Source organism: Trachurus japonicus, chromosome 5, assembly GCF_045865225.1.
Source record: "Trachurus japonicus isolate A0001 chromosome 5, Traja_1.0".
NCBI lineage: Eukaryota > Metazoa > Chordata > Actinopteri > Carangiformes > Carangidae > Trachurus > Trachurus japonicus.
In genome coordinates this window covers 785849-806140 of record NC_140911.1, presented here as the reverse complement: position 1 = coordinate 806140, position 20292 = coordinate 785849, and the positions used below count along the sequence as shown (strand labels likewise).

Sequence of the window (20292 nt, the reverse complement as noted above, 5' to 3'; positions counted from 1 at the left end):
AATACAACCAACACAACCAATAGAATCAATACAACCAATACAACCAATAGAATCAATACAACCAATACAACCAATACAACCAACACAACCAATACAACCAATACAACCAACACAACCAACACAACCAATACAACCAACACAACCAATACAACCAATAGAATCAATACAACCAATACAACCAACACAACCAATACAACCAATAGAATCAATACAACCAATACAACCAATAGAATCAATACAACCAATACAACCAACACAATCAATACAACCAACACAACCAACACAACCAATAGAATCAATACAACCAATACAACCAATAGAATCAATACAACCAATAGAATCAATACAACCAATACAACCAATAGAATCAATACAACCAATAGAATCAATACAACCAACACAACCAATAGAATCAATACAACCAACACAACCAATAGAATCAATACAACCAACACAACCAATAGAATCAATACAACCAACACAACCAATAGAATCAATACAACCAATACAACCAATAGAATCAATACAACCAACACAACCAACACAACCAACACAACCAGTAGTCGAGTTGAGGGGGGATGGGGGGGGATGGCATACCCCCTGAAATAAAAACGATCAAAATCATCCCCCCTGTAAAAATGCCATCCCCCCTCTCCATCCCCTTTTTACATTAAATGTTGGACATAACTATAATTATATTAAGGCTGTCGCCTGGCCTGGGCATTCCCCCCGAACATTTCTTACATAGCCCAGGTCCAGGATGTTTTCTCAGACGGAGTTAAACCATAGACTGTAAACAGAAGCGCACATTAACTGAGAAGGTAGTTTTGTAATTTCCCGGTCACAGTGAATGCAACACAGGCACGACGCCACGACCAATCAGAGAGAAGTGTTGTAGAAGCGAGAATCCTCCTCCGTGTTTTATTGGTTAACAGCCAGGTAACCAAGGTGACAATCTGAACTCTAGCGATAGATAGCGTTCCGAGCGGCTCCGAATCACGGAAAAGGGGAGAAGTTTCTGCAGTCGTGGTGACTCGCGCCAGCAGGGGCAGACCGCCGGTGGGTCAGTGGACCGGCCCGGTCCGGCGTGGTGCTGCAAGTGACCCACTGATGTTAGTGTGTTTACATTTTGTGTTTACATCAACGTCTATGAGCGTGAGGAGTGACTATTCTCGGTCAGAGTTTTGTTTTTGCTCTCCAGCCACAGCTCCACACTGGCCAGTTCTGAGTTCACTTTCATACACTTTAGCCATTCTTGTCATTACAATGAAAGGAACCTTAGTCAGTAGGCCTACTAAATGGGCTTTTTTAAATGTTTTATCTGAAGCAATGTTGTCTTTTCCCTTTATTTCCTCCTCAGAGTACACCAGAATGCCTTATTTATGTGTTAAAAATCACAATTTTTTTCTGGGGGAGTGCCCCCAGACCCCCCTACAGTGCTTTAGATAGATGTCAAATCAATTAAAGCCCAGCTGAGTTGGTACTAGTGGAGAAGCTCCATAATAATAATAAAATATATATATTTATATATAATTTATAATTTTATAATAATAAATTATATAATATAGTTTACATGAATTACACTACCCCCCCCTTTTTTTTTTAATAAGGTGAAAAAAAATTGACCATCCCCCCTGAATTTTTTTTACAACTCGACTACTGAACACAACCAACACAACCCTAACTCTGTGGCTGCAGGTTCAGGCTGAAACAACTGACTCACTGACTCAACAACAGACCTCGTTCTTTATAAAGTGACATCAGAGCAGCTGATCGTCTGTTCAATCTCATTGTCGCTTCATTTTCTACCTCATGTTTAATAAAAACACTGAAACTTTGACTTCCTGTATCAATAAAGTTTTAAACATTAATTTTTATTATTATTATTATTATTATTATTATTATTATTTTTATTTAGCATTGAAAATACAAACTCTCAATGAGGACAACAACAACAGCAATACATATGAAAAACAGGCACGGTGTAGAGTGCAAACATAAACAGTAGGGGAATCATTAAACATAAGTTAAATTTAAATATATTTTAGAAGAGAAGGTGACGAGAAATATTTAGAATTCATTTTTTGCATACTTGTTGTTTGTCTTTTTAAGGGATGAAAAGAATAAGTTCAACTCATAAGTTTTAAACATTAATATTCCCTGGGAGGATTTGATTAGTCCTGTTTCAGATGCTGGTGGAAAACAAAAGGTGTGTCACCAAACCATGCAGCGTGACGTCACTCACGGTCTTACCTGAGTTTCGGTGAAGGGGGGAGGGGGAGGGGCCTAGGAGCGTGACGTCACGGTCCTACCTGAGTTTCGGTGAAGGCCGGGAGGGGGGGGGAGGAGCAGAGTGGAAAACATCCGTGTTGCTGTCGGTGTGTCGGTGTGGAGCAGCAGCAGCAGCAGCAGCAGCAGGGGTCTCTGTCTGGGGTTCGGACCTGCAACCCTCTGGTCCTCTTCCTTCTTCTATTTCTGTTTCTGGTGGTTCTGGTCCTGGTTCTGGTCCTGGTTTGGTCCCAGCTGGTGGTTTGGTCCCAGCAGGCCGAGCGGGAGCGAGCTCCTACTTCCTGGTTCACCGCAGGTATGTGTGTGTTTGTGTATCTGTATGTGTGTGTGTGTGTGTGTGTGTGTGTGTGTATCTGTATGTGAATGTGTGTGTCTGTGTGTGCGTCGTCGCTGAGTTGTTTGTGTGACTGCTGTGTGTCCCAGTGTTTGACCCAGTTGTTATTGCAGCTTCAGGTGGAACTAGAACTAGAACCGAACCGGACTGAAGAGGTTCAGGCCTCTGGTCTGGTCGGAGACTCGGTGAAGCTGCACTGCAAAAACTCCAAATGTCTCATTTCTGGTCAAAACAAGTCTCATTATACTTAGAATAAAACTCTTCACATTAAAAAGCAGCTTGTTTTCAGACAATTTTTACTTCTTTCAAACATATTGTCACTTGAAATAAGTAGAAAAATCTGATAGTGGAGCAAGTTTTTCTTTCTTATTACAAACACAAAAAACTTGCTTTCACTGGCAGATTTTATAGATATAGATATAGATATAGATATAGATATAGATCTACTTATTTCAAGTGAAAATTAGTTTGAATCAAGTGAAAATGATCTAAAAACAAGTTAATTTGTAGGCAATGAGTCTTATTTTAAGTGGAAAGAGATTAGTTTTGACTAGAAATGAGACATTTTGACAAGAAATAAGACAAATATTCTTGGAAAGATTTTGAGTTTTTGCAGTGTAGGTGATTATGTCTAGAAATCGGTCAATTTCATAGTAATGCCAAGAAATATTGATTGTGTAGAAACAGCCCAGAAATAACAGTTAATTGCAGCATGAAGAACATGTGTAATCTTTTGCCTTTATCAGATGTGTTTCTTGATGTTTCAAGCTTTTCATACTTGAACACACTTACAGATTTTTTCTTATTAAAAGCTTTAAATTCCTTTGTTCCATATCTGAGTAAAGAAAAAGAGAGAAACAGCATGAACAGAGAAACTATCTGCAAGGTGGTTCCATAATTCTTATGACAGTGTCAGAGGTCTGAAAGTTAAAATAAATAATATTAATATTGATAATTATGTGTAAATAAGATTGAGTAGAGTTTCCATGGTGATTGATACTTATGAAATGAAGACATTTAAATCCATAATTACATCATATTTGACCTCTAACTGCTCCTGCTTCTATACTTATGTATTCAAGTTATGCTCATGTGTGTTTGTTATGTCTGAATATTTATGTATGTCTCAATTGTTTTGTCTTCTGTCTTTATATGTTCTGTGTTTCATCTCGGCTATATTGTAAATGAGGTTGCTCCTCAATATATCTCTGAGTTTAAATAAAGGTTATGAATGAATGAATGAATGAATGAACATAACAAAAACAAAACCACAGCCTTTTACTTCAGAGGGTCCAGAGGCCTGGAGGGGAAATGAGACAGATATTGTTGGACAGACTTTGAGTTTCTGCAGTGTGAAGCTGCAGCCTGTGCACTGCAAAAACTCAAAATCTTACCAAGAATATTTGTCTTATTTCTAGTCAAAATGTCATTTCTAGTCAAAACAAATCTCATTATACCTAAAATAAGTGTATTTATACATATGCATACATAGTTATGTATGTTTTTAGACACTTCTTTCAAGCCTATTTTCACTTGAAATAAGTAGAAAAATCTGATAGTGGAGCACTATCACAAAAGCACAAAAACTTGCTTTCACTGGCAGATTTTTCTACTTATTTCAAGTGAACATTAGTTTGAAACAAGTGAAAATGATCTAAAAACAAGTTAATTTTTAGGTTATGAGTCTTATTTTAAGTGGAAAGAGATTAGTTTGGACTAGAAATGAGACATTTTGACAAGAAAGAAGACAGATATTCTTGGACAGATGTAGAGTTTCTGCAGTGCAGTCGGTGTCGTAGCCTCGTCTGCAGACTGACTGACCGCTGCCGTGTGTTTTCCCCTCAGACAGACAGTCATGATGTCGGTGACACCAGCCTCGGACAGAGCAGACACCATGTCGATGACGCCTGCTGCCTCGGATAGAGCAGACATGATGTCGGTGACGCCCGACAGAACGGTCAGGATGTCGGTGACGCCTCGGCGCGTGCGTCTCAAGCCGTGGCTCGTGGCCCAGGTGGACAGCGGCCGCTACCCCGGTCTGGTCTGGATCGACCGAGACAAAATGCGCTTCAAGATCCCGTGGAAACACGCCACACGCCACTCGCCTCAGAGCGAGGACGAGGATACCATCTTCAAGGTAAAGAAAGATAGATAGATAGATAGATAGATAGATAGATAGATAGATAGATAGATAGATAGATAGATAGATAGATAGATAGATAGATAGATAGATAGAGTTTAGCTATATATCATATTTTTCACGCCCTATCACTGTTTAGACAAATTAGTCTACTTGCCAACAATGAGTACCCGGAAATGTTGAGTACTCCAAAGTTTTATGTTAGAAATAGATAGTATGGGTCCCCAGTTTTCAGAAACTGTCGGATGCTAACTTATATATATTGGGCAATTTGCATAAGTGAGATAATTGACCCTTCGCCAACTCCTCCCACCAACGGCTATTGTCCAATCCTACGTTAGCAACCGTAACTATGGGCCTGGCAAGCTTTCCGCAGTGAGTCATTACGTTTGCTTTTGTGGACACATTTTGAGACTAGGACGAAAAACATTTGTTTGTAGAGAAGGATGTTGTTGTTGCTGCTGCTACTACGGCGGCGGTAGCAATATAGAGATGTTCAGATACCAGCTGACTTTTTTTTCGACTTGAGCAAGTGTAAATATGGGGAAAACCATATGTTCACCTCCGAAATGACAGCTGTACTTTTAGGGCTTTTACCTGGACTTTTAGGCGAGGGATCCTCCAGGCAGGGACTGCTTTCACTGACTGATACAGCGGTGGGAGAAAAAAAAACAGCAGCCAAAGCTGTATGTGGTTCACAATCGCCCAAAAACCAGTGAGATGACCTAAGTCTTTGTGGGTTGATAGACGGTAAAATTACCAGTCCTTACTGCTGCTCTGTACATTGTCCAGTCGTGTCGTTGAACAGATGTTTTATCCTCCTGCGCGAGTCACGTCACTGAAAACTCTGAACGATCTTTGTGACTTCTTCTCTCTATTATCTCAGAACAGTTTATCCAGAAATTTTCTGATATTTCCTTTGAAATCGATACCAAATACTGCCAGGAGCATGGCTGGGAGTGAAAGCTTGCCCGCCGTAGCAACAGTAACCAAGGGGGCGGGGCTTACGCGAAGGGTCAATTAGCATAAATTAGCATAATTGCCTATATGGGCAATATTTCAACAAAATTGACTTGGCTGGTCTGGGCAATATTGAACCGGAAGTGACCAGATTTTAACCCGCCAGTGGGCCGATTTTGATGGATTTCAAAATCTGGTCACTTCCGGTTTAGACAGCCATTTTAAATTTTGAAAATGTCAGAAATGGATCCAGCATCATCAATAACCTCTAAAACCACTCCAATATTGCCCAGATCAGCCAAGCAGTTGTTGAAATATTGCCCATATATGCAATTATGCTCATTTATGCTAATTATGTCAATTCTGCTAATTGTCCAATATATATAAGTTAGCATCCGGCAGTTTCTGAATACTGGGGACCCATACTATCTATTTCTAACATAAAACTTTGGAGTACTCAACATTTCCGGGTACTCATTGTTGGCAAGTACTTCTTTCCCTTCTTCCTTCTTCTTCTTCCTTCCTTGAACGAATCTGTTCCCTCCCTCCATCTTTCTTTCCACAATCCTTTTCCCCTCCCTTCCTTTCTTCCTTTCTTCCTTCCTTCTTTCTTCCTTCTTTTTCCTTCCTTGAACAAATCTGTTCCCTCCCTCCCTTCCTTCATTCCTTCCTTCCTTTTTGACCCAGTTGACCCAATCTGTTCCCTCCATCCTTCTATCTTTCCTCGCATCTTTCCCTTTGTCCTTCCTTCCTTCCCTTTGTCCTTACTTCTTCCTTCCTTTTTGACCCAATTGACCCAATCTGTTCCCTCCCTCCTTCCTTCCTTCCTTCCTTCCTTCCTTCCTTCCTTCCTTCCTTCCTTCCTTCCTTCCTTTCCTTCCTTCCTTCCTTCCTTCCTTCCTTCCTTCCTTCCTTCCTTCCTTTCCTTCCTTCCTTCCTTTCCTTCCTTCCTTCCTTCCTTCCTTCCTTCCTTCCCTCCCTTCCTTCCTTCCTTCCTTCCTTCCTTCCTTCCTTCCTTGAAGGTAGTGAAGTGTAGTGAAGCATGATGGGATGTTGTTAGGACACAGTCAGGGTGAAGGTGATGTGGAGACAGAGCTGTGATGGTGGTGGTGGTAACCGTGGTGATGGTGGTGATGGTAACCATGGCGACCTGCTCCTCCAGGCCTGGGCCGTGGAGACGGGGAAGTTCGTGGAGGGGATGGAGGAGCCCGACCCAGCCAAGTGGAAAGCTCAGCTCCGCTGCGCGCTCAACAAGAGCCGCGAGTTCAACCTCATCTACGACGGCACCAAGGAGGTTCCCATGAACCCGCTCAAGATCTACGACGTCTGCGACATCCCACAGCCCCTCAGTAACCAAGGTAACGGCCAGACAAATGAATGATTTATCACAGCTACCAGAGCTGTATTTGTCTTTTTCAGACCCTTCTAAGGATTTCGTTTCCACAAAAAAAAACATGTTTGTGCTGTTCTATGATACATTTGTCATAATTTCTAAGCATTTAAGAGATTATTTCATTAGTTAGAGCCGTAGACTGCACATCTTTAAACCAAACCTCTGGGAGAGAGAATGAGAGAGAGGAATAAACACAGAAACAAACAGATTAAAGGGATAGTAGCATTTTTTAAAAAGTGGGGTTGTATGATCTACAAATAGCTCCTAAGTACTTTAATTGCAGTAGAAGACTCTCTGCACTCCTCCAAATAAATGAAGTAGTGACCGGTGTAGCTACCAAATAAATGAAGTAGTGACCAAATAAATGCAGTAGTGACCGGTGTAGCTACCAAATAAATGAAGTAGTGACCAAATAAATGCAGTAGTGACCGGTGTAGCTACCAAATAAATGAAGTAGTGACCAAATAAATGCAGTAGTGACCGGTGTAGCTACCAAATAAATGAAGTAGTGACCGGTGTAGCTACCAAATAAATGAAGTAGTGACCGGTGTAGCTACCAAATAAATGAAGTAGTGACCAAATAAATGCAGTAGTGACCGGTGTAGCTACCAAATAAATGCAGTAGGGACCGGTGTAGCTACCAAATAAATGAAGTAGTGACCGGTGTAGCTACCAAATAAATGAAGTACCAAATAAATGAAGTAGTGACCGGTGTAGCTACCAAATAAATGCAGTAGTGACCGGTGTAGCTACCAAATAAATGAAGTAGTGACCAAATAAATGCAGTAGTGACCGGTGTAGCTACCAAATAAATGCAGTAGGGACCGGTGTAGCTACCAAATAAATGAAGTAGTGACCGGTGTAGCTACCAAATAAATGAAGTACCAAATAAATGAAGTAGTGACCGGTGTAGCTACCAAATAAATGCAGTAGTGACCGGTGTAGCTACCAAATAAATGAAGTAGTGACCGGTGTAGCTACCAAATAAATGCAGTAGTGACCGGTGTAGCTACCAAATAAATGAAGTAGTGACCGGTGTAGCTACCAAATAAATGCAGTAGTGACCGGTGTAGCTACCAAATAAATGAAGCACCAAATAAATGCAGTAGTGACCGGTGTAGCTACCAAATAAATGCAGTAGTGACCGGTGTAGCTACCAAATAAATGAAGTAGTGACCGGTGTAGCTACCAAATAAATGCAGTAGTGACCGGTGTAGCTACCAAATAAATGCAGTAGTGACCGGTGTAGCTACCAAATAAATGCAGTAGTGACCGGTGTAGCTACCAAATAAATGCAGTAGTGACCGGTGTAGCTACCAAATAAATGCAGTAGTGACCGGTGTAGCTACCAAATAAATGCAGTAGCGACCGGTGTAGCTACCAAATAAATGCAGTAGCGACCGGTGTAGCTACCAAATAAATGCAGTAGCGACCGGTGTAGCTACCAAATAAATGCAGTAGTGCAGCAGCCTCAGTAAATGTGTCCAGCTGTCAGAGTTGTCCGGTCGCGGCTTCCACAGACTCCCACAACAAACGTGAGCAAATTTCCTAACAAGCGTTATAAACTGACCACAGACTCTGGATAGCGATGCTAATTTCTGTTAGCCCGTCTATGGTGTTTTACATTAACGTTAGCATTAAGCTAGCGGGCTTTATGCTTAGTTGTGACACTGGCTGTGTGTGTTTTGAACGTTGTTTCAAACTGTGTGGGTTTGATTGAACATCTTTGATGCTTAAAGCAGAAGTAAGTGATATATTTGTGTTAATATAAGTCTTAAATAGTTCTATCTTCCGACAGCAATCACTTCTATAGAGTGTTTGGTCTGAAACACGGGTCTGTCAGTCACTCTGCTCTGCTCTGAGCCCAGGAGAAAACATGTAGGCTATCGTATCCTACAGTTTTATCCAATGAGGAGAGAGAACGGCATGCAGGGCTGTGTGTGCAGCCAAGGAACGCCGTGAATGTGGCGACGTAGGGACGAGGACTGTTATGGTGCGTTCAAGGAAACATGTATTTTTCCGACCGTGAAGTGGTACCAGTTCGATCTGGTACGAGTTCACGGGTCAGAAGTTACGAGTGGCCGTTATAGTGACTTTCACCGGTAAAACAGGTCAGAGAAACACGAGTGGGTTACCTGGAACACTACAAAGTCGTAAGTTGTGACTTGAAGCTGTAATTTACGATTTCAAAAGCCTGCCTGGAACGCAGCATTAGCGAAAACGACCGGACCACTTACTTCTGCTTTAAATATATATATATTACCGCTTAATATATTGCTTTACTCCTCTACACCGGCCGTTACCATGGTTGTATCCATGGTAACTACACCGGCCGTTACCATGGTTGTATCCATGGTACCTACGCCGGCCGTTACGATCGGTCGGAACATTTTAATTACGCGACGTAATACGTCATTAACTGTGCGGTAGGGATGTCACAATGACTTGTTTTCACAATTAATCGCGGTATTAAACGCCACAATTAATTGATCGCAAAGATTCCTAAATACCGTCACTTTCCAAAAAAAGATAATGTGTGAACAGCAGATGCGCCAAAGTGAAGGTAAATGCACATATACTGGTCCATTTACCTAACGTAGCATTGAATTGGTAGAAATTTAAATGCTAAAGTGTCATTTGTAATTAAAAAAAAAGATTAAAATGAACTTAAACATTTGGTATCGATGACACTTCCCCTGGCGGATTAATAATTTGTCATATTTTAATAGATATTTAAAATATTTCATAATTAGTAATGTATATTTTAAAGCAGAAGTAAGCGATCCGGTGGTTTTGGCTAATGCTGCGTTCCAGGCAGGCTTTTGAAACCGTAAATTACAGCTTCAAGTCACAACTTACGACTTAGTAGCGTTCCAGGCAACCCACTCGTGTTTCTCCGACCTGTTTTACCTGTGAAAGTCACTATAACGGCCACTCGTAACTTCTGACCCGTGAACTCGTACCAGATCGAACTGGTACGACTTCACAGGTCGGAAAAATACGAGTTGCCTTGAACGCACCATAACAGTCCTTGTCCCTCCGTCACCACATTCACGGCGTTCCTTGGCTGCACACACAGCCCTGCGTGCCGTTCTCTCTCCTCATTGGATAAAAACTGTAGGATACGATAAAAGTTTTCTCCTGGGCTCAGAGCAGAGCAGAGTGACTGACAGACCCGTGTTTCGGTCCAAACACTCTATAGAAGTGATTGCTGTCGGAAGATACAACTATTTAAGACTTATATTAACACAAATATATCACTTACTTCTGCTTTAACTATATTTGATTTTACACATTAATAGTGTTGTGAAATTAATTAATGCATAATAATCGTGATAATCATAATACCGTGATTATTTCTCTGACAATAATCGTACCAAGAAAATCTATAACCGTGACATCCCTACTGTGCGGCGGAGTAGTGGCCGAAAGTGTTTTTTTATTTGACCAGTGAGTCACTATATACTCACTATATTGAATTCACTAATATAGTGAGTAGGGAGGAGGGAATGAGGGAGGGGTTTAGGACACAACCCAAGACATGAAGCTTCTGGTGTCCAGTGGGTCTTCATGTTGTCCTGTCTCTGTCACCAGGCTCCTCGGACGCCGGCTACTGGACACCACACGATGACGATGGAGCTGAGGAAGACGTTCCCAACACGCCGGAGTCTCTCCCTCCGTATCCGTCCAACGGTGAGCAGGCCTTCACATGTCTCAGTCCTCTGGCCTTAAAGGGACACTTCACCCAAAATCCACCAATCATCTCCTCCCGGTCATGCCAACTAAAGGAAGGGTCTGGACTGGAGAACTTTTTTGTGTGTTTTGGACCAATCAGAAGTGAACTCTATCCCCCTAACCCATTATATGAGAACTCGTCGCCAGCCGGACCCCCCCTGGAACTCCTAAAGAGTTTTGATGACTCTGGAAGTTCTCCAGACCCTTCCTTGGCATGATGGGGAGGAGATGATTGGTGGTTTTGGGTGAAGTATCCCTTTAACTCAGAACAGCACAGGTAAACTCTCTGAGGGGTGTACTGTTACTGCGAAGCCAGTTTAGTGGGTTAACGAGGTATGTTGAGTCTAAAGCTTTCAGGCCCTCCTGTACTACAAAGGTGGCTCTCTTTTAACCCGGCTAGATCACCATGGTAACTGATGCTTAGCTCATAACCTGGTCCCGACCAGGTTATGTTCAGAGTTTAATCATAAAACCGGCTATAAAGGCGCCGCCGTTTCACTATTTAACTCCTCCTCACCCGTTGAGCTGAGCGTCAGGAGCTCATTATATAGCCTATTAGACTAAAGCCTATATTTTACTTTTATATACAGTCAGTCACCACTGATAGAAGTTGTTCGCTCGCAGCAGGACGGATAATCAGATGGATAATCGCTCTATGCACAGCTCCAGCACTTCCTGAATTTAAGGCAGGTCCTTTATTTCCTGTCTTACAATATTGGACAAACTGATTAATCCTGGTGTGTATGACCATTGTGACTACTGAATAAATTAATTCCGATGTGTCGCCTGTTATATTTCAGTGTTGCCCAAACGCAAATCTTGAATAAGTCTCCGCTGTTTTCACACTTAAAAAGGTCTTTGTTTATGAGATCTGCTTGTAGCTACAGCACCTAAAAAAAAAACCTTGTGCACACAGAAATAGTAATGTTTGTCCAATCATTGGTTTTACACTGCAAAAACTCAATCTGTCCAAGAATATTTGTCTTATTTCTTGTCAAAATGTCTAATTTCTAGTCAAAACTAATCTGTTTCCACTTTAAATAAGACTCATCACCTAAACCTGAAAGCAAGTTTTTTGTGTTTGTAATAAGAAAGAAAAACTTGCTCCACTGTCAGATTTTTCTACTTATTTCAAGTGAAAATCTGCTTGAAAGAAGTAAAAAGTGTCTAAAAACAAGCTGCTTTTTTATGTGATGAGTCTTATTTGAAGTAGAACGAGATTTGTTTTGACTAGAAATGAGACAAATATACTTGGTAAGATTTTGAGTTTTTGCACTTTACAAACATCAGATTAGTCTAAACGGTGATATAGTGACATGAAAAACGATATATAATATATATATAGAAAAACTCTCGTACGTCACTATTGTTCTCATGCTGGTTTTCTCCCCGGAAGTAGTTGGGGAGATTAGTCCTATTGGGTAGATCGGACTACTCGCAGGCGTAGCTCACAGTCGGCCATATTTGAACGGGCAAATTGCTCTGACTCTGGCTGCAGTTACAGTGCAGTAGATGGTGATCCAGTCATCTTCACTAGAAAAACGATTCATAACTCTGTAGCTATTACTTAAACTATTTGCATAATGTCACTATAATGTTACTTTTACAAAAAAAAAGTACATGATTAAAATGATCCATGATTTTAAGTAGCTGCATCATAACTGCATAGACGTTCATAATAATGACAATGCTCTGAGGGAGAGAGTTGACCTTACCAAGATGGCCGCCGTGTGGCTCAATGCTCTGAGGGAGAGAGTTGACCTTACCAAGATGGCCGCCGTGTGGCTACACCGAGTCATTGGGCAGCAGCGGTGGGTGAGTCATCTAGTCTTCTTATATATATATCTATGTTCTGTCCCCCCCCCCAGGTGCCAGCCCGTCCCCCCTGATCCTCTGGTCTCCGATGAGCTCGGACTCGTCCATGCAGCCGCCCAGCTGCCCCCCCAGCTGCCCCCCCCCCTCCAACGAGGCCTGGGCCCCCAAGGAGGAGCCGGGGGTCAAGCCCTGGCCCAAGGAGGAGCCGGGGGTCAAGCCCTGGCCCAAAGAGGAGCCGGTGGACATGGAGATGCAGCCCGCCCCCCCGCTGCCCCCCCCGGTCCCCATGCACCCGCCCCCCCTCCCCGACGCCCTGTTCGCCTCCTCGGAGACCTGGATCAGCTCCCTCCCCAGTGAGTTCACACTGCAGCCGCAGACACTGTTGTTTCTGACATGCACCGATCACTTTAGAGATTTAGGGATGTTTTTCTTCCTTAAAGCAGAAGTAAGTGATATATTTGTGTTAATATGAGTCTTAAATAGTTGTATCTTCCGACAGCAATCACTTCTATAGAGTGTTTGGTCTGAAACACGGGTCTGTCAGTCACTCTGCTCTGCTCTGAGCCCAGGAGAAAACTTTCCTTGTATCCTACAACCTTTATCCAATGAGGAGAGAGAACGGCATAAAGGGGCAGTCCTCTCTGTGTGTGCAGCCAAGGGATGCGCCTGAATGTGGTGACGTAGGGACGAGGACTGTTATGGTGCGTTCAAGGCAACTCGTAACTCGTGTTTTTCCGACCGTGAAGTGGTACCAGTTCGATCTGGTACGAGTTCACGGGTCAGAAGTTACGAGTGGCCGTTATAGTGACTTTCACAGGTAAAACAGGTCGGAGAAACACGAGTGGGTTGCCTGGAACGCTACAAAGTCGTAAGTTGTGACTTGAAGCTGTAATTTACGATTTCAAAAGCCTGCCTGGAACGCAGCATTAGCCAAAACCACCGGATCGCTTACTTCTGCTTTAACACGGGGGTCTTCTTTCAGACCAGAGGAAAGAAATGGTAGAAAATCCACTTTATTTTTGAAACTTTATTTTTATGAAGTTTTCAGTTCTTGATTTCAACAATAAAGGACAAACAATGAAACATAAAAACACAATCATATAGAAGAGACAGGTTGACAAGGTTGACACAAGGCCATACATTAGAGCAAATGGGGTTATCATTCACACAGACAACGAGTTACATGTTAGAGAATATGAAGTCCACTTTTCCCAGTACTTAGTAAACTGTTCAGCTCGTAGTCGTAGGACGAAGGTCAGTTTTTCCATGCACTGTATTTCTTTAACAATGGTGATCCAGTCAGTCTTTGATGGCAAATTTGTCTGCAGCCATTTCCGTGTAACGGCCTTTTTGCTTGCAGCCAAAAGCACTTTGTAAAGATAGTTGTCCTGAGCCATAAGACCAGCTGGGAATTAACCCAAGTATAACGTGATGAAAGAAAAATCAACTTTTAAACCGAGGATTGACTGAATTTCTTCAGCAAGTTCTTGCCAATACGGTTGGATATTATGAAAGTAATCGGCCAGCATTTATCCTGTCCCTGAAAACCCTGCTGTTTAAATTTCAATTTAGGAGTGACAAAACATTTTATTATGTTCTTCCAGCAGAATAGAAAATCCACTTTAAAGGGATAGTTCACCCAGAATTCAAATTTCCCTCATTATCTCCTCCCCCTCATGTGGACTAAGGGCTGGGAGAAGTTTCAGAGTCCTCCGTGGCTTCTCTGAGTTACAGGGGGTCTCGGCGTAGCAGTGCATGTCCATATAACGGTTGCTAATGGATACCAACTGTCTTCGTAACAAAAAGACACACCAAAAAACATCCAAATACCTCCATGCTGCTCGTATGTCCGTCTTGTATTGAAGCCCCGACATGAGAAATTGTTGAAAAAAATGAAATAAGTCTATATTTCAAGCTTGTTTTGTAGCGGAAGCTTCTCGAAGCTCCTCTAATTTGACGAACCGGGAAGAGGAGTCCAGAGAGGACAGAGTACAGTCTGGCAGCATTTATATCAGTAAAAGATAAGAAATACCTGCATAAATATAAGAAAAAACAGAATAATAGCAGCAGATTCACAATAAAAATGCAATACAGAATAAGATTCTGAAGAAATAAGGGCTACAGTAGTACTGTATTAAAGTGCTGGTAGATATTTCATTCATGGGTGCAGCTTTGGTGAGACAGTAACCATTCTTTAAGCTTTCAGGTGTTTCAGATCAGGGTATCTGCGGGGTCTTGAAAAGTATTAAAAGGTGATAAATCAATTTTGGGAAAATTAAGACCCTTAAAAAGTATTAAAAAGTCTTTTCACAACTTTATAAAGTCTTAAATTTTGAAGGTATTTCTTTCTGAATTAGCTGTCCAAGAGTTTGAGTCCTAAAAACATTGTGAAAGTGTGTGAATTTATTAATTTTATTAAAAAACAAAGATGAACCGGTACATAAAACAGAAAAGAAGATTTTTGTTTTTGTTTTTTGAGAGTGGAGCAATGTTTTTTTGTTTTGTTTTTTGATAAACTTTGCCTTTGATTTATTATCCCAGCCTATGTTGAATTCTGTTGTATCATAGTGGTCTATAGTCTTTATCACAAACTAATTCTGTTAAGTTAAAAGTGTCACTGATGTAAATGGTTACAGCTTGATGTGGCCGTGAGGTATTGGAAAATCAAAGTCAAAGTCAAAATCAAAGTCAAAGTCAAAATCTTTATTTGCCATTTGTGCATACACACACAGGAATTTTTGTACGGTTGTTCCAGGTCAGGTGGAGAAACAAAAAAGAGAACACACAAAGATATACCAGACACAATGAAGACACTTTAAAAAGGCTCAAGCCTGGGATTAAAAAAAGGACAAGGACATAACATTTCTAAAAAGGCCAGAGATCTATGTCTATAACTTAATAAATATAAGAATAAATAAGTGTAAAGTGCCAAGTGCTACTGAGGTGGATGCGTGTTGTGTTGCCATGTGCCCGGGTTACTTTGTGTTTGCTAAAAGTCTGACTGTAGCCGGGTAGAAACTGTTGAAGAAGCGTGATCTGTGTGTGATGATGCTGTCTGGTCGTTTGTGTCTGGAGGTGCAGTATTTGCTTTAACACGTCTTCTTTCAGACCAGAGGAAAGAAATGGTAGAAAATCCACTTTAAAGGGATAGTTCGGGGCGGTGCGTGTTGCAGTGGTTAAGGCGGCCGCCCCATGTAGAGGCTACAGTCCTCAACGCAGGCGTCCGCGGTTCGAATCCTGCATCGGGCAGACCTTTCCTGCATGTCATTCCCCCTCTCTCTGCCTGTCCAATAAAGGCAAAAAACGCCAAAAAATATACTTGGGGGGGGGGATAGCTCACCCAAAATTGAAATTTGTCCATATAACGGTTGCAAATGGATACCAACTGTCTTCATAACAAAAAGACACACCAAAAAACATCCAGATACCTCCATGCTGCTCGTATGTAATGTCCCTCTTGTATTGAAGCCCCCAAATGCCAAAGTCTATATTTCAAGCTTGTTTTGTAGCGGAAGCTTCGAGAAGCTCCTCTTCCCGGTTCGTCAAATTTGGACGAACTGGGAAGAGGACGGACCCTGGTTCGTCAAATTTGACAAACAGAAGGAGAAGGAGAAGGAGAACTCAAATTTGACAAACCGGGAAGAGGAGCTTCGGCTACTCTTTTGTTGTTTTAACTGAAGCGTAACTTCAACATAACTGACAACCTCAATTTCTCTTGAATTTCCCGTTCTTTCTTCTCTCTCTTTCGCTCTCTCCATATCCCACATCCTTACATCCTTACCTGTCTTTTTATGAGTTAAATTAATAAATTTTTTGTATATTATCTCTATTGTCTTTATTTGTTACTGAATCACTTTGCACTTTATTTCTTTATTTTTTTTCTCATTTCTGTTCTTTTTTGCTCATATAACATTGATTATGCATGCACTTTATCTCTTTTTTTATGTTTATTTGTTAGCCATTGAAATTTGTCTTGTTGTAATTTGTTATAGGGGTGGAACCTATGTACAAGCCAACCGGCTTCGTTCCCTCCTTGCACCATTGAAATTTGTGTGCTAAATAAATAAACTCTAAACCTGTGTGTGTGTGTGGTAGTGACGGACCTGGAGGTGCAGTTCCTGTACCGGGGGAAGGAGATGTGTCCCATGGTGACGGTGAGCAACCCTCAGGGCTGCAGGCTGTTCTACGGGGACCTGGGCCCCATGCTGAACCAGGAGGAGCTGTTCGGCCCCGTCAGCCTGGAGCAGCTGCGCTTCCCCACCACGCAGCACATCACCAACGACAAGCAGCGCCTCTTCACCGGCCGGCTGCTGGACGTCATGGACCGCGGCCTCATCCTGGAGGTCATCGGCCACGACATCTACGCCGTGCGCCTCTGCCAGTGTAAGGTCTACTGGTCCGGCCCCGCGGCCCCCAACCCCAACGCCCCCAACCTCATCGAGAGGCAGCGCAGGGTCAAGCTCTTCTGCCTCGAGTCCTTCCTCAGCGGTGAGACCAGCTCACTGCACAAACTCTACATCTCTGCATCTCACCAAGAGGATTCGTCTTGTTTCTAGTCAAAACTAATCTCATTCTACTTAAAATAAGACTCATCACATTAAAAGCAGCTTGTTTTTAGACACTTTTTACTTCTTTCAAACAAATTTTCACTTGAAATAAGTAGAAAAATCTGCCAGTGAAAGCAAGTTTTTTGTGTTTGTAATAAGAAAGAAAAACTTGCTCCACTATCAGATTTTTCTACTTATTTCAAGTGAAAATCTGCTTGAAAGAAGTAAAAAGTGTCTAAAAACAAGCTGCTTTTAATGTGATTAGTCTTATTGTAAGTAGAATGAGATTTGTTTTGCCTAGAAATGACATTTGCTCTTTTTGCTGCTAAAACACTGGTTTCTATGATCTATGGGCTTTATGGCTGGTGACAGTATTGTAGTGATAAAAAAGAGAGATATCCAAAATCCCCTCGGTGAAAACTTCTGACTATAAAAATCTGATAGTGGAGTTTTTCTTCCTTCACTGGCAGATTTTTCGACTTATTTAAAGTGAAAATTTGTTTGAAGCATTATATAAAGTCTACCATCCTCTTCCCATCGTTATATAAAGTCTTCTCGTCTCAGTGAAGTAACGCAGCTCTCTCCTGTGCAGGTGTGATCGCCCACCAGCGGGGCCAGACCCAGACCCCCCCCAGCTTTGAGATCAGCCTGTGTTTTGGGGAGGAGTGGCCTGACGGTCGACCCCGGGAGAGGAAACTCATCATGGTCCAGGTGAGACGGAGATTCATACACAACGGTCCAGCTGAAGCAGCAAGTCACGGGTCACTGCCACAACAAAATAGAAGCAGATTCATTAAGATATGATATATAGCTTTTATAAAACGGTTACCAATAATGACAATATGAAAGAGGACATGTAGTTTTATTCAATCAGAATAAAAAGCTGTTCCCAGCTGTCCAGACGTTAGCTCCAAGTAGCTCTGCATCTGGTCTCAGTCCCCTCTACCATTGTTAACCCTCTGGAGGTCAAAGTTCACCTTCAACATGTCAATTACACTACTTTACTACATTTTTAACATCCTAAAAACATCAGCTGTCTGTTGCTACGGACTGCAACAGTCCGTTGTCATGGATACATGACAACAACTTCCATTCATACCAGTCATACGTGCCTGAGGCGGAGTGATAGCCTACGCTGTGATAAGGCTTTAGAATAGTAGCCGTGGTATATGCTCATTATACCACGGTTAACAACCAATCAGATCGCAGGATTTCACCTTTCTGTTTTATAAATGAATGTAACTAATAATAAACTCGGTCCCTGTCCTAACTCTCTGTCTTTGTCCCTGTCCTAACTGTCCGTCCTGACTGTCTGTCATTGTCTTTGTCCTAACTCTCTGTCCTAACTGTCCGTCCTGACTGTCCGTCCTGACTGTCCGTCCTGCAGGTGATCCCGGTGGTGGCCAGGATGATCACTGAGATGTTTTCTGGAGACAACACTCGGTCGTTCGACAGCGGCAGCGTGCGGCTGCAGATCTCCATCCCAGACATCAAGGACAACATCGTGACTCACCTGAAGCAGCTGTACTGTCTGCTGCAGACGCACCAGGGCCCGGACGGCTTCAGCCAGGCCCTGGCCCTGCAGCACCAGTGACACAACAACACAACCACCACCACTACTTAGGACTAATGATGTAGACGTGTGCAGCAGCGCGTAGCGTCGTAGCGTAGATTCATCTGCTTTCAGCTTCTCTCTGGTGTCTCTGTGCTGTCAAGATACTTTTCTGCAGGAGCAGGAGGTCCACACTGCAAAAACTCTACATCTTTCCAAGAATATTTGTCTTATTTCTTGTCAAAATGTCTCATTTCTAATCAAAACTAATCTATTTCCACTTAAAATAAGACTCATCACCTAAAAATGAACTTGTTTTTAGTTAATTTTCACTTGTTTCAAACTAATTTTCACTTGAAATAAGTAGAAAAATCTGCCAGTGAAAGCAAGTTTTTTGTGTTTGTAATAAGAAAGAAAAACTTGCTCCACTGTCAGATTTTTCTACTTATTTTAAGTGAAAATCTACTTGAAAGAAGTAAAAAGTGTCTAAAAACAAGCTGCTTTTTATGTGATGAGTCTTATTTTAAGTGGAAAGAGTTTTGTTTTGACTAGGAATTAGACATTTTTACAAGAAACAAGACAAATATCCTTGGAAAGATTTAGAGTTTTTGCAGTGTAGAAACCCTAACCTGCTTTAGGACCGTGGACATGGTGTGTCTGCGTGGGCCAAAGTCCTGCTGCTGTTGCCAGGCAACATGTGACTTAGTTAATGAGTTACAGAACTAGTCAGTGCCTGGGCTCAGAATGCCTTCTCTCTCTCTATATATATCTTAAAGCAACACGTGGTCTATCAGGGGATTTATATTATATATATTGTAGGAACATGTAGGAAGTGTGAATGAATGAGGCCAGTGGTTTCCAGCTGTTTGACATCCCATCATCCTGAGTGAACATGGAGTTAGGTCTGAGTGAATGACTGACAGAAAGTTTCCCCTGCAGTCATTCTATTTTTACATTTATAGTTTTGGATATTTTTGTATGCATATCTGTGATTTATAAGTCATTGACTGTATCCAGGCAACCAGACGACATTGTTTTAATGTGGACGCCGACTGTGTTTTACTGCTGGTTGAATGTGATTGTAGGTTTATTTTATCAATAAAAACACCAAAGTAACATCGAGTTTATGGGAGAATTTATTCATCAAAGTGTTGTGGATCTTCTCACTGCAAAAACTCAAATATCTTACCAAGAATATTTGTCTTATTTCTAGTCAAAACAAATCTCATTATACTTAAAATAAGACTCATCACATTAAAAAGCAACTTGTTTTTAGACACTTTTTACTTCTTTCAAGCAGATTTTCACTTGGAATAAGTAGAAAAATCTGATAGTGGAGCAAGTTTTTCTTCCTTATTACAAACACAAAAAACTTGCTTTCACTGGCAGATTTTTCTACTTATTTCAAGTGAAAATTAGTTTGAAACAAGTGAAAATGATCTAAAAACAAGTTAATTTGTAGGTGATGAGTCTTATTTAAAGTGGAAAGAGATTAGTTTTGACTAGAAATGAGACATTTTGACAAGA

The 20292-nt window shown here is 41.6% G+C and overlaps 1 protein-coding gene across 2 annotated transcripts; it reads left to right on the top strand.

The window, feature by feature from the left end:
* Positions 1 to 2461: 2461 nt before the first annotated feature.
* irf6 (interferon regulatory factor 6) lies at positions 2462 to 18942 on the top strand. Of its 2 annotated transcripts, none has more exons than XM_085775510.1 (8): positions 2462 to 2584; positions 4469 to 4760; positions 6886 to 7081; positions 10711 to 10809; positions 12720 to 13019; positions 16762 to 17154; positions 17806 to 17924; positions 18601 to 18942. In XM_085775510.1, the coding sequence occupies exons 2-8, from the start codon at positions 4479 to 4481 to the stop codon at positions 18805 to 18807; spliced, it is 1596 nt and encodes a 531-aa protein (XP_085631636.1). In that variant the 5' UTR covers positions 2462 to 2584; positions 4469 to 4478; the 3' UTR covers positions 18808 to 18942. The 2 variants fall into 2 exon arrangements, with proteins under 2 accessions (XP_085631636.1, XP_085631637.1); XM_085775511.1 differs by having other exon boundaries at positions 2521 to 2584; positions 4577 to 4760.
* Positions 18943 to 20292: the final 1350 nt, after the last annotated feature.